Source organism: Eublepharis macularius, chromosome 15, assembly GCF_028583425.1.
Source record: "Eublepharis macularius isolate TG4126 chromosome 15, MPM_Emac_v1.0, whole genome shotgun sequence".
NCBI classification, from domain to species: domain Eukaryota; kingdom Metazoa; phylum Chordata; class Lepidosauria; order Squamata; family Eublepharidae; genus Eublepharis; species Eublepharis macularius.
Window position 1 is genome coordinate 49,201,949 of NC_072804.1, and position 14,209 is coordinate 49,216,157.

Genomic DNA, 14,209 nt, shown 5'->3' on the forward strand with positions numbered 1-14,209 from the left:
GGGAAAAGGGGCAAAGGTCCAAGGCCCCAGGGGGCTGGAAGGAGCAGGGTGAGGCCAGCTAGCCCCACCCTCCAGGGAGAAGGCAGGGGGCTGGGCAAAGTAGAGGGAGAAGGCAAGGACAGGGGACATAGAGACCCAGCAGCTGCCCAAGCAGAGCCCTTACCTAATGAAGAGAAGCAGCCCCAACAGCCCAGAACCACGCCCCAGCCTATACACAAGCCAGAAAGCAATAGCCAGGCTCAGGGAGTGCCAGAAGCCAAGCAACCTCAGGTGGAGCTGCCACAGGCATTCTGGGGGAGGAGCTGGGCAGCCAGCCAAGGGTCCACAGCTGGACCTGCCTTCAGCAACCAGCAGAGTCAGGAAGGCTTGACAGCCAGGCAACAAGGCACAGCTGGTGCTGGTCAGTGGAGCCAGATCAGCTACCCCAGCTGCAACTACTTGGGGCAGCCCAGAACCAGGCTGGAAGAAGGGCGGGGTGGGGAAAGGAAGCCCTATAAAGGATGGTTGGGAAGAGCTCTGGGGTGGTGGGTTTGAGGAGGAGTGATGGTGTGGAGTTGGAGCAGAACAGTGTGAGAGCAGAGGCTCGGAGGAGGGTTCTTGGAGAAAGGGATAGCAGAGAATGCAGAGGTTGAGCAGGCCAGCGAGTGGATGGAGAGGGAGTCTGGGTGAGGTATACTGCCCCTCCTTCTACAGAGCAGGGTCCTGTGGTGTCCCTGGCACCCCTCTGATGTCAGGGGCAGCCCAGCTGATGCCCTGCCCAGTGGCAGCAATGGTGAGTGCTGACAGAAGAAACCAGGCCAGTTCCTAAAAGTGCCAATTTTGATTTCAACATTCTGTAGACATGGTTAACAAAAAAAGTTGTGAAATGTGAGTAGAAAAATGCAATTAGCGATGAGCCTATCGATTTACCCACTACAAGTCATTTGGGCAGAGGGATAACAGAAATGAAAGAACCAGACCATGTGGGACTAGGATAAGATTTTGAATGTGTTTCATAATAATCACAATTTCAGGTAGGTAGCCATGTCAGTCTACAGCAGAACATCAGGATTTGAATATCTTTGTATCATATTTGGTGTTTTAGTTTGTAGGTTTTTTGTTTTTGTTTTTTTGTCTGTTTCTATGTTGTGGAGGGAGGCAGGCCTAAAATAAAGACTACAAAATACTTGAGTAATATGTTTATGTTTTAAGATGTTTTTCTGAAGCAATCTACACAGATGTTTTGTTGTTTGGGGTTTGGGGGTATTTTTTTTGCAGGTAGCACTAAGTTGCCAATCCCCCTCCCCCATGGATTTCAGCTCAAGATGGATGTAATGATCATTTTTAATTGTGTGGAACCAAGTGGGGTGACTGCGACTCTTGGAGTAAATAGAGACGACACCTGCATTTGCTACATCTTTTTGACTTCTTGCAAATGAATTTGTTTATATTGGAATATTGTTGTTTCACTGTCTGGTAGTTCTTATGATGGAGTAATTGTGTGCATATATTTATGATATTTATATTTTGAATGGTTGTATTTATATTATTGATATTGTTTTGGAATACTGAGCACTTTTACACTACTTGCACGTTTGAGTAAAGTTGCTTACAGTAGTTTATTTTCTTTACTGTAAGAGGGAGATTTAATGTTTGTAGCTTGGTGGTTTCTCCCTCTAGTGCCTCTTTTTGTATTGTAACATACAGGTGGGGCCTGAAAGTCTCCCAGAATTAACTAAAACCCAGACTACAGAAATCCGTTTCCCCAAAGAGAGTGGCTGCTTTGGAGAGTGGACGCTATGGAATTATATGAGGAGTGTGCATTATAGGGAAAACGATCCAAAATTACAAAGGAACTTTGCTGATTCGGCTCGTTATAGTGGATTCCAGAACACCGAAGCAAATTCGGGAAACTGAGTTGTAATGAAACCGCCTATCTGTCTCTTTGTGTGTTTTTGTATCGTGCATTTTGGCTCAGTTCTTGCCAGTGGGCCGGGCAGCAGGCAGGCAGGCCAGTGTTATTGTGGAGAGAAGGGGAATGTCTGTAATTGTAATAGAGGTTATCATTTGTGGCCAAAGGCCGTTACATACAATCCAGACACACAAAACAATCTAACATATGTAAAAGAGTTGTATATACAAATCAGTGATTAAGTAGTAAAAACAGAGGCTATCCGAGACTGAAGGAAAAGAAAACTGAGAACATGGGGTTTCCTGTGACCTCCTCTCTAGGCCTAATGCCTGCTTCAGAACCCCAAGTTCTGCTTCACTTTGCTGTCCTGATTTTTGACATGGTTCCCAATAAGACCTGGAATGTAAATTCAACCTAGTTGCAGAGTTCCCTTCCCAGGTGAAATCAGTCCTGATTCTGGAATCCCCCCACAATTATTATGAGGCCAGCAGCTGGATAAGTAAAGAAGAGCATAAGAACAGCCTTGCTGGACCAGACAAGTGATCCATCTAGTCCAGCCTCCTGTTTCACATTGTGACTGTTCTGTTGGTTGCCTGATGGGCCAGCAGATGCGGCATAGAAGCCAAGGCCTTGCCCTGATGGTGCCTCCTAGTGCTGGGTTTCAGAGGCTGACTGCCTCTGAATATGGAGGTTCCCTTTACTCAACGTGGCTAGTAGACACAGATGGACCTCTCCTCCAGGAGTCTGCCTAAACCCTTTTTAAAGGCATCTATGCAAACGGCCATCACTACGTCTGCTGGCAGTGAATTCCATCACTGAAGTACTCGTTGAGGAAAGAAATATTTCCTCTCCTGTACCTATTACACATAAACTTCATTGGATGCCTCCATGTTCTGGTATTATCAGAGCATGAGAAAAAGCTTCCACTATCTACTTTCTCCACCCATGTATGATTTTATAAACCTCTATCATGTGTCCCCCTCACCTTAGTTGTCTTCTAAACTAGAAAATCCCACGTTCTTCAGTCTTCCTTCATAGAAAAGGTGCTTCAACCCCCACCCAAATCATCTTTGTTCCCCTCTTTCTTCCAGTTCTGCAATATCTTTTTTGACATACAGCGGACCAAACTGATTGTACACATTATTCCAAATGTGGACATACAATTGCTCTATGTAAGGGTACTACTATATTGGCTGTTTGGGTCACAATCCATTTCCTAATAATTCCCAACATGGAATTTTTGTTTTTTGTCACAGCCACACCCTGAGTCAACATTTTCACTGAGGTATTATCCACTATAACCCCAAGATTTAGAGAATTGTGTTCAGTTTTGGAGACCACAATTTCAGAAGGATATAGACAAACTGGAATGTGTTCAGAGGAGGGAAAACCTGGAAGTGATGTAGGGAAGCTCTAGGAATTGTTAGAAACACTATGGTAAAATATAGAGTTTCTAGCAATTCCCAGAGTGACCCCACATCATGTTCAAGTGACGTTGCAATGCAAAGTATGCTGGCTTTTTTTCCTCCTGTCATCAGAGCAGTAGTAGGTAGCTAGTTCTGCAGGCATGAGGTTTCTCACCATAGCAGGAATGTGGGTAGCCCTACCCACACCACACCCTTATCTCAAGGCACCCTTAGTTAAAAACTGAAGGGTTTTTTATGGTGGGGGTTCCATGCACAGGCCTCTTGCCACCCTGTCTATTTTGGCTCTTACACTTTAGGTCTGATGCCAAATTAATAAAGAAAAGTGGGAATGAAAACTTTACCAGTTGAATTTTAGCCTGGATTGCAGTCCTCCCCCTTTCCCCTCACAACAGTGAATCTGTGAACAAGAATAAGAGAGTTTCAGTTTTGTTTTCTTGTAAATGGCTTGACCAGCTCATAGGGGTTTCTGCTCCAAAGGTTTTGAACCTCAAAGAACCTGCAACAAATATTTGCATAGGGAAGAGTAAATATGGCAACTGTGTACCTATAAGATAGATTCAATAGCTGACACAAGAAGTCACTTGTTATTTATTGGATATCCCCTCACCCCACAGCAGCAAGTTGGATAAAACTCTGGGGGAAAAAATTATCTTTCATTCTGATGGGGACTTCAGGGTCTTATCAATATAGAATGGAATTTCTGAGGGAGACAGGCCACCTGGTCCAAACTCTCTGGTCACCACTGAACCCAGCTCTTACACCAGAGCTTGGCCATAAACGGTAAGCAAATTTCTCCTAGTATCAAACTTCTTCACAGACTTTGCAGAATTTTAGCAGCCGTTGTGACTAGCATCGATATTCAAAATAACTATGAATGCATACGCACATATGTCCACGTGAGCCTGATCTGTCATCAGCTAAGCAGAGTCTCTCCTTCTTCCAAAGTGAAAAAATATCACAACAGGTTGTGCATCATGCAGGATGGCCAGAAGAAGTTTGAAAGAAGGCACGACGCACTAAGGAAAAAAAAACATTTCTGCCCTCGAGAAGGAAAATAGGCAAGAACTGTCCAAAGATCAGACAGCTCCACCTGGGATTGCACCGTCAGAAGGTGCATTTTCACTGCAATCCTATGCAGAGATACTCCATTGACTTCAATGGGCTTAGACGAGAGTAAGACAAGAGACAAGAGTCTAAGCCCATTGAAATCAATAGGCTTAGATTGGAGTAACTCTGCTTAGGATTGCACTGTACCTCACCATAGGATTGCACTGTGTAAACATGTAAACTTGGCTTGTAAAAGTAGGTTCTGACCATTTATTATGCATTTGGGTTTTATTGACAGTAGTTAAATTTTAACTTTCAATTTTTTTTTCAAAGCATCTATGTGTTGCCTCTGTTTCCTCTTAGATCATCCACAATGACATCTGTAACCATGTGTGGAACTCCAACCACGAAAGAAGATCCTTACTCAAATTTAACGACTGCTCAATTGATTATATAGTCATAGACTCATAGAGTTGGAAGGGGCCATACAGACTATCTAGTCCAACCCCCTGCCCAGTGCAGGATCAGCCTAAAGCATCCCTGACAAATATTCGTCCAGCCTCTTCTTGAAAACTGCCAGTGAGGGGGAGCTCACCCACCTCCCTAGGCAGCTGATTCCACTTTTGACCGCCAAAAAGTTTTTCCTAATATCCAGCCGGTACCTTTGTGCATTATAAAGTGCAGCACTTCAAGAGAAGCATACCGACAGATCCATAAGGGCAACTCTTACTCTGAATAGCTCGACAAGTATTTAAGACTCAAAAACTGCCATCAATTAAACAGTTCAAACAAAGTTCCGACAGCATCCGGTTTCAAAAATTATCCCACTAGCTAGATTCCTATTAACCTTCAGCAAATAAAACCACATCCTTTTTTCTTAGGCCGGCAGAAGTATTTCTTCTGCTAGCAGACCGTGCAGCTATAGGGGGTCAACTAACAGTTATTACCAAGCAAACTTCATAACATGGCTACACTTGGGCTAAGGATTAACTTCTACAAAGTTCCCACCTACAGTAGCTTTCTGTTCATGCAAGGCTAGGATGTGGTCGTTCTTCTGTACTTGGTGTTGGACATTGCAGTGATGTTTGAGGGAAAGAAACATAAGTAATTTCACTCCAGTGTGGTCCTTTATGCCCCAAAGATGGGCTCTTCATTATTTTTTTTTAAATACTATATTTTAAATTTTAACATTTTGATTTGGCTGCTGTTCCGTTTGAGAATTCATGGGAACACGGGCTTCTTGTTTTGAACTTTCTACTGGAGATTTTTCAAACAGCAGTTTGTTTCCAGTGCAAGCTGTACACACAAACCAGGAATAAAATTACATACATTTCACACACACATTAGAGTATCTTTTCAGACAACTGTGCACAAATACAGCAAATCATGACTGGAGGGGTATCTTCCAGCTCTGTTTGGAAGACCATGCAACATGGGGAGACAGATCTGGCAAAAGGACAGGAAGACGAAGGGGTAATTCTGAAAAAGCAGCTGCTGCCAACAGTAGTAGCAGTCTACCTGACACTAAAAGACACCCTTTCCCCCCCGCAAGCTCAAGCTACTGTTCTTCACACTAAGTAGCTGCAGTGCCGATTCCTCAGGCAGCTTTGTGTTACTGCTTCTTATCAAGACTACCATAGACTCTACTGTTAAACAGTAAAGTCACTGCCTCAAAAAAAGGGGGGGCCTCCTTATTTTACCTTTCTGATGTTTTGCAGTGTTCTGGTGGAGTACTGCAATTAGGGATGCCAGCTCCAGGTTGTGAAATTCCTGGAGACTTTGAGGGTGGAGCCTGGTGATAACAATAACAATAACAACAGGAGTAGCAGCAGCAGCATTTGATGTATACACCACCTTTTAGGACAAGTTAACACCCGCTCAGAGCAGTTTACAAAGTGTGTTGTTATTATTCTCATGGCAATCACCCTGTCAGGTGGGTGGGGCTGAGAGAATTGAGAGAGCGCCTAGAAGCTGTGATTGACTTAAGATCACTCAGCTGGCTTCAAGCAGATGAGGAGGGACGGGACCTCAGTGGAGTATAAGACCATCAATTCCTTCCTCCAAAGTAGCTGGAATTCTCCTCATCCCTCAGTAGGAATTTGAGGACAGGAGCTTTATGAGAAACAAACTTCCTGTCTCTTTTCATTTCTCAAGACTGAGAGAGTTGAAAGGAGCAGAGAGGGAAGCCATCCTAACCAAATAACTCGCCATCCACCAGCTTCTCCAGGCAACACTTGTCTGTAAAGGGTAAGCAATTTTCTCTTATCAAACTTCTTTGCAGGAGTTTAGCAGCTTCTTAGCACTGACTTTCAAAATCCCTGTAAATGTAGTTTAAGAACCCTTTCAACAACAGGAGACACCCTAAGCCCCTTCCGTATGCTTGGAAGGTCTGGTAGTGAAAAGTGCATTTTAAAAACAGGGACATTGTTTCATATGGGGAGGAGCAGCAGTTAGTAAGATCACAAAATGGCTGAAGGGCATGTTCAATTGCTAGGTAGAGACCCTGTATTTGAAGAGCTATCATGGTTATTCATTTATAACTTGATAGCAAGGCTATCAAGCAAAAAGCCTATTTTTTTAAAAAAAGCAAAAGGGTTTATTTATACCTTTGGCAGGGATCCCTAGTACTTAGGCACAGTTAACTAATTATTGCAACAGTTTATCAAACTAGTAATCTGGTCAGAGAGAGAAGAAGAATCTCACAGACAGTCTGTAATACAAGGGGGAAGTTTTCCCTATCCTTCTCTCTGAGCAACTTCCCTGCATTTGAATTTGAGAAACTCTTTCATGTTCCTGTTTACAGAAGAGACTTTCCTCTGGAATCCTACAGGAAACAGATTTTTATTCTGCCAGGGCTTTGTGAATGCCTTTATGAGAAGGAAAAACAAAATCAGCAAGGAAGCTTGTGCTATGCCATCATCTGCATGCTATTAATAGTCCCTGCTGATGAATTTCTCCATGTTGTACAGGGGCTGGGCACACTTCCTAACCCAGAGTTGGCAATGCCAGCAGAAATAGATGTGCTCTTGAAATCTAACCTGACAGCCTGCAACCCAAGGAGAAGTTTCTTCCCACGTTCTCTCTGCATTTAATCATAAATCTAATCTTTTAATTCTTTTCTTGTGCCTGTTTACTCAGAGAATAGTTTAGGTGGGTGGCTGTGTGGGTCTGCAATAGAGCAGCAGGATTTGAGTCCATTGGCACCTTAGAGACCCACAAGATTTTCAGAGTGTAAGCTTTTCTGCACGATCTGAACAAATCTGTTAATGATAGGATGCTTTGGAGGTTTTTCATTCATAGGGTTGCCATAGGTCAACGGTGATATGATGACACATAACACACACAAGTTTTTCAGAGCCAGAGCTCCCTTGTTCAGACACGAGTAAGAATAGAGATCCCTTGAGCCTTTATATCCCAGCCAAATGATGCCTTATCTTGTAACCTCCCACCCTCCTTTGGCGGTTTCTACGGCAAACTGGGGATTTGATCGGGGTTTTTCCAGAGCCATATCTGACACTCTAACCACAACAGCGTGCTGGTTCTCTTAAAGGCACCATGTGTGATGGTGAGTGGGTGTAGATCCCTCAGAGCTCGGGATCTCTTGGTTCCCCAACAATTACAAAGAGGAAAAAAAGATACCGGCCTAATTCCAAAAAGTTCCAAACAAAAGAGAGACAGCAGTAAACTAGAAAACCAGGAATCCCTACAGTAACGGACTAACTAGTTATTGAGACTGATCTGACTAGAGCCTGAATTGGAGAAAGGCTTATTGGGAGAAATTGTAGAATGAATTGGCCGGAGGAAGACAACACTCGAAACGAGCCGTATCAAAAGAGCCGGCAAAGTTCATAGCCTACACTGCCTACACCTCTGAAGTATTGCTTTCATCTCACAGCACTGGAGGAATACCAACGGCCCATGTAGACTTGATGATGTATTAAGTTGTATGCTCATGAAAGGCAACGGAAAGGACAGAAAAAGAATCAATGATTTTCACCAAGTAATCCTAATGGGGAAGTGGACTATGCGATTATTTATGAGTAATGAAATCACAATAGAGATACATGGTGTGGAATATTATGTTGTGATTGATTTATTATACATGTGCATAGGGTGTTTTGATTGAACCCCACTTTCTACCTCCCTGAGCTTTGGCTTTTTTACGACTGAGGTACTGGGAGGGTTCCTTCTTGAGTTTGGTCAATTCCAAAAAGTTACAAACAGAAGAGAGACAGCAGTAAACTAGAAAAACAGGAATCCCTACAGTAACTGACTAGTTAAATTTAAGGCTGACAATATGTACAAGAATTAATATAATAGCTTGTAGCATACAGAAACCATTTAGTGATATTCATTCAGCTTTGCATCCAATTACAGAGTCACAATTGGGCATGAACAGTATAAAAATCTGAGCATCATAAATACCCAAAATGGAGATAAAAATGCTATTTAAAAAGCACCAAAAAAGATACCAGGCCAATTCCAAAAAGGGGGTAATTCTGATTTCAGCCTTCTGCTCATGTTGCTCACACAAATGTTGAGCAATCTGAGCAGAAAAATGCAGCTAGCCACAAGTTGTATGCATTTGTCCATAGCTTGTGAGGCTCAAGTTGTCTGAGTATAGCCAGGGGCGGCGCACCTATTGAGGCCAGGTAGGCGGTGGCCGCAGGTGCGGGGTGCCGGAGGGAGTGCTGGAAGAGGTGTGGGGGGCGAGAGCGCGCCCCCCCCAAAACAGAAACCTCCCACCCCGTGCCGCCGCTGCTAGCACAAGCCCCCGGCCGGGCGCATCCACCGCGGGCAGGCATCTGCTGTGGCGGGGGCAACTGAGCGGGAGAGCTCGGAGGCCGCCCGCTGCAGTGATTGGGCCGGCGGCGGCACATGCGCTCCCGTGATGATGTCACGCATGATGTCATCATGCAGGCAGGTGCGCGCGTGCTCGTGCTTGTGCTCGTGCTCATGCACGTGCATGTGCTTGGGCGGGAGGGGGGGTGCTTGGCTGGCCAGCTGCAAGCGCGGCAAACCCTAGTGCTGCCCCTGAGTATAGCAATAACAGAACTGAAGGAACCGGGCAAAATGCTAGGGCAGTTCTTCATGACAGAGGACTTGGGAGACCTGTCTCCTCTCTCTCCTGGGTTTTCCTAACAAGGGCATAAAACTGTTCCTTAGGGGCAGGGGGGAGAGAACCTCTGGGTCGTCTTGTGGAGGGGAAGGACCTTAGCACTGAGGAATGCCAGAATCCACCCTACAAAACAGCCATTTTCTCCAGTGTTGTAATTCCAGGAGATCTCCAGACCCCACCTGGATTCTGGAAACCCATCTTGGCATAAAGTATTTCCTACTTTCCAAACCCTTTGTTCCAGTCCTTAATTGTTCCACTATTTACAGTGTTTTAGCCAATGCCCCCTTTGGGTGGCGTTCTCTAGTTGGAAAATAATATAAGAATCTTTATTTTATGGTTTAAGAATGCTTTATTAATAAAATATTAATAATATTTTATTTATATACCACTCTTCGGGATGACTTAACACCCACTCAGAGTGGTTTACAAAGTATGTCATTATCTCCACAACAAGATATCCCATGAGGTGGGGGGGGGGCTGAGAGAGCTCCTAGAAGCTGTGACTGACCCCAGGTCACCCAGCTGGCTTCAAGGGGAGGAGTGAGGAATCACACCTGGTTCTCCGTATTAAAGTCCCCTGCTCTTAACCACTACACCAAACATTGTTAACCAAATTGTATTGTTTCTGTCTACCAGGACTGAGAGCGGAACCACAAGTGACGCCTGACACAGGTTGGACACTAGTCAGCTTCCTTCAAGTTTTGATGGGAAATGTAGGCGTCCTGGTCTTGCAGCTTGGCTCTCCAACTGCTGTCCAATGGACTTTTCAACTGTCACTTGTCCAGCATTCCACCAAGCTGCCTACATTTCCCGCCAAAACTTGAGGGAAGCTGGTAAGTGTCCAACCTGTGTCAGGCGTCACTTGTGGTCCCGCTCTGAGTACCCAGGTTCCTGGGGGTAAAGTGTAGATGACTGGGAAAGGCAATGGCAAACCAACGCATAACAAAAGTCTGCCCAAAAAAGTTGTGATGCGACATCCCCTCATGGGTCAGTAATGACTCACTGCTTGCACAGGGGTCTATGTTTACCTTTACCTACCTAGAATTCAGTTCTTCCACAGTGTGAAATGGCTGGATGGCAGCATGGATGAATACTGTTAATATGATTTGAACATGATTACATTCACCTATCAGCCTCTCTTTTCTTTCTTTGATCAGCAAACAAGGAGAACCACCATGGGCTCTTCTCCCTCAAAATCAGTTGTAATGGATGAACTTCAAGAGATGGAAGTTGCTTTGAGGGGAAAAGATCTCCCTGGTACGATGGAAGAAATTAATAAAGACTTAAATGCATTAAAGAATACCACAGTTGACATTGCCATTACAGGGGTGTCGGGTGCTGGAAAATCATCCCTTGTCAATGCCTTGCGAGGAATGACAGATGATGAAGAAGGCGCAGCTGAGAGTGGAGTAATGCAGACAACTACGGCTCTGAAGGGATATCCACACCCCTTATTTCCAAATGTAATGTTATGGGATCTACCAGGAATTGGAACATCTCAGTTTAAGGCAAAGGAATACTTAAAGACATTTAGCTTTAAGGAGTATGATTTGTTCATCATTGTTTCCTCAGAACGTTTCACTGAGAACGACGTTCTTCTGGCCCGTGAAATTCATAAAATTAAGAAGAAGTTCTACTACGTGCGCACCAAGGTGGATGTCAGTATAGATTCTGAAAGAAGAAGACCAAACTTCAGTGAGGAGAATACCCTGGAGAAGATAAGGAAATACTGCTGTGATAACCTCTCAGAGACAGGATACTCTAATCCAAAGGTCTTTCTCATCTCCAGGTGGGATTGGAGTATATATGATTTCCCACTCCTGTACTCGGCCTTGGAGAATGATCTAGATGACCTCAAGAGACATGTTTTAATTGAATCAATGCCAGGTTTCTCAAGAGAAATCATAAGAAAGAAAAAGGCTGCCATGGACGCCCTTATATGGAAAGTCGCCCTTGTGTCTTGTGGCATTAGGGCAACTCCTGTTCCAGGTTTCCATCTTAGTTGTGATATTGCCTTTCTGGAAGAAACAATGAGATATTTCTGCAAGGTCTTTGCCTTCGATGAATTTTCTCTCCGTAGACTTGCACACTGGGCCACTATTCCTTTTGATGAGTTGAGATCAGCTGTCAAAAGGTCCCCCATGGCCAGCCAAATCACCAAGGAATTTGTCACTGATCTATTGAATAAGTCAATGTGTGCAATGACAATCGAGGCTGAATTTATTCTTGATTTAATTCCTGTCTTGGGCTCTCTCTGTGGTGTTGTTTCTTTTACCACTGTATTCTATATGCTGAAAAGCTTTCTGTATGATGTTGAAGAAGATGCTGAAAACATCTGGGCAAAAGCTGCTGAGTACGTACAGCCCAAGCCGTGTACAGTGCCAAGAACCCCTCAGGAGAACAGACTCAAGTAAACAGCATATGAATGACACAAAGAGGACAAGGAACCCCATTCTGCCCCCTGAAGAAATTTGTGATAAACATTCAGGAAGATACTGAGTATGTTCGGTTAAAGCTTCTGAGTAATGAGAGTCCCAAATAAAAATTCAGTATCCCCGTTGCAAAAAAAGAGCTGAGGAGCCAAGCTTATGAATGGTGCACAGGACCTAAATATTGAAAAACAACAGCAGCATTGAATTTCTTGTTGGAACCCCTCCCCTGCAGTTTTAACTAAAGCTTGGAGAGAACTATGAGAACTGAACGAGAGTTATGAACACATATTCTAGTCCATCTGTTATTCATTTGCAGAATATCATCGGGGACTGATTGTTTTCTTTAGAGGACAACCCCTTTTTAAAGTTGGAAAATTTATTTCTGTTGCTGTCACTTTCTCTATAAAAACTGTCACATAAGGATCTAATCAGAGTTTCTGCTGATGGCAGAGAAGACCTTGTATCGAGTGAGTGAATTGGTGTTTATTGGGCTTCCCACTTGACATAACATTCTGCCAATCATCTTAAACTGATTTGCCTTAAACTTAAGAGAACTGTGATGATTATTTATTTAGCTAAGTTTGAGAAATGTTAGGAGACCTGCTTTTTAATGCATGTACTTTTCTCTGTGGTTTTAGGAGTCAATTGACCCGTTTATAGCTATCAAGTTCTTGCCTAATAAAAAGGAGTCATGATTTTAAATAAAATCATTAACTTAAAGAAGTTCTTTGTCTGTTCTGCCAATTAAGGCTCTGATATGAGACCTATGTTATTTCATTGTGCTGCAAGAGAAAAGTCTCCCTCACAAAGTTTGTCTTAAACCTAATGACGAATTCTACAGATGTGTTCAGCTAATGAGGCTTCAAGTCTCCACGAGCTGAACTCAGGGCAGATGCTGAGATTGGGTGTGAACAAAGAAGATTTCTTGAGCTTGGGGAAGTGACAGCGTCCAGAGTGATGGACAAAGAGCATCTACCAGGGAGCACCAGTTCTCTCTCTCTCTCTAAAAGCCTTGCTACAAGTGACATTTTACACGTGAAGGATAAAGGATCATTTTTGCAAGTCTTTCTGGGAACTGAAGTTCCTCTCCCCCACCCCTTTTCCTTTTGTTCCTTCCCCTCGCTGCCTGAAGAGACAGAGAAAGCCTGCGGCAATAGCAACTTTTGCAAATCGTTCCTCCAGTCACAAGCCTGCTCTCAATGATCTTTGGGGCAGGCAGCTGCAACTTTCTCAGCTTTCTCCGGAGCATTCCCCCCCTCCCCCCAAGCAAGACGATTTGCAAAAGCTGATGTTGCCGTAGGCTCTCTCTGTCTCTTCAGGCAGCGAGGGGAAGGAACAGAAGGAAAAGGGGTGGGGGAGAGGAACTTCAGTTCCCAGAAAGACTTGCAAAAATGATCAAGTCCCCTTCACGTGTAAAATGTCACTTGTAGCAAGGCTCTAAGTCACAGGTCCTCTTTCTCTTTTTTCCCCCCTCCTTCTAATTTCTTCTTACTCTAGTTTCATTTGGTTTTTTAATTTTTTTCTGTTATATCTTCTCCATCTAGTTTACCTTTTTGGTTTCAAGACTTTGTTAGCTCTTCTTTAACAAAACTGGAATAGCCCGAGCTTCTGGATTATACAACTCACATCACCAGATGTGTAAAAAAATTGTCATGAATCTTCTTGGGAGTGCAGCTTCACTTTTAACTTGGTGGGTTGGAGGGGTCTAGGAGGTAGCTTAAGCTGGAGGGCTGTTGTCTCTTATGGCCAGTGAATACGCCAAGTCATTTTATTGATCTGTTCTATTTTCTGTCTGTTTGGCATGGATAAAGCCACAAAAACTGACTGTTTTCCTCTTTCCCTAATCTGTAGGCCACTATAGAATATTTGCTCAATAGAAATGCATTGAAATGGTGTACAAACAGTGGAGCTGTGTGTGGTTAAAACAGCTACTCGTGAGCTTATGTAAGACTAAAGGATGCATAATACATGTTCCTCTTGTTCATATGCCTTTTCCTGTATCATCTACTGGATCCTGCCAGCCAAATCAATAGGGCATTTTGGCTGCCTCTGCCCAATATATCCATCGATATCTCTTTCTGCCAGGCAGTGATCTGATCAAGTGAGTGACGGGCACCCAAGGCCAGCTGAATTGCTGTAACTGTGATGGTTGCTTATGCATCTGCAGGTGATTCCTGTTCAGCCAAACCTGAAAGTACCATAAGTTTCACTGCCCCCCTGATTTCATGGGTCAGCCACCCATATGGCTTGATGTGGGTAGGTGATTCCTTCCAGTTCAGCTTCCCAAGCAAAA

General features: G+C 43.9%; 1 protein-coding gene across 1 annotated transcript; it reads left to right on the forward strand.

The window, feature by feature from the left end:
- The first annotated feature begins 10,659 nt into the window (after positions 1–10,659).
- Positions 10,660–11,898, forward strand: LOC129342968 (interferon-inducible GTPase 5-like). Its single transcript, XM_054998924.1, has one exon. The coding sequence runs from the start codon at positions 10,660–10,662 to the stop codon at positions 11,896–11,898; it is 1,239 nt and encodes a 412-aa protein (XP_054854899.1).
- The last annotated feature ends 2,311 nt before the right edge of the window (positions 11,899–14,209 follow it).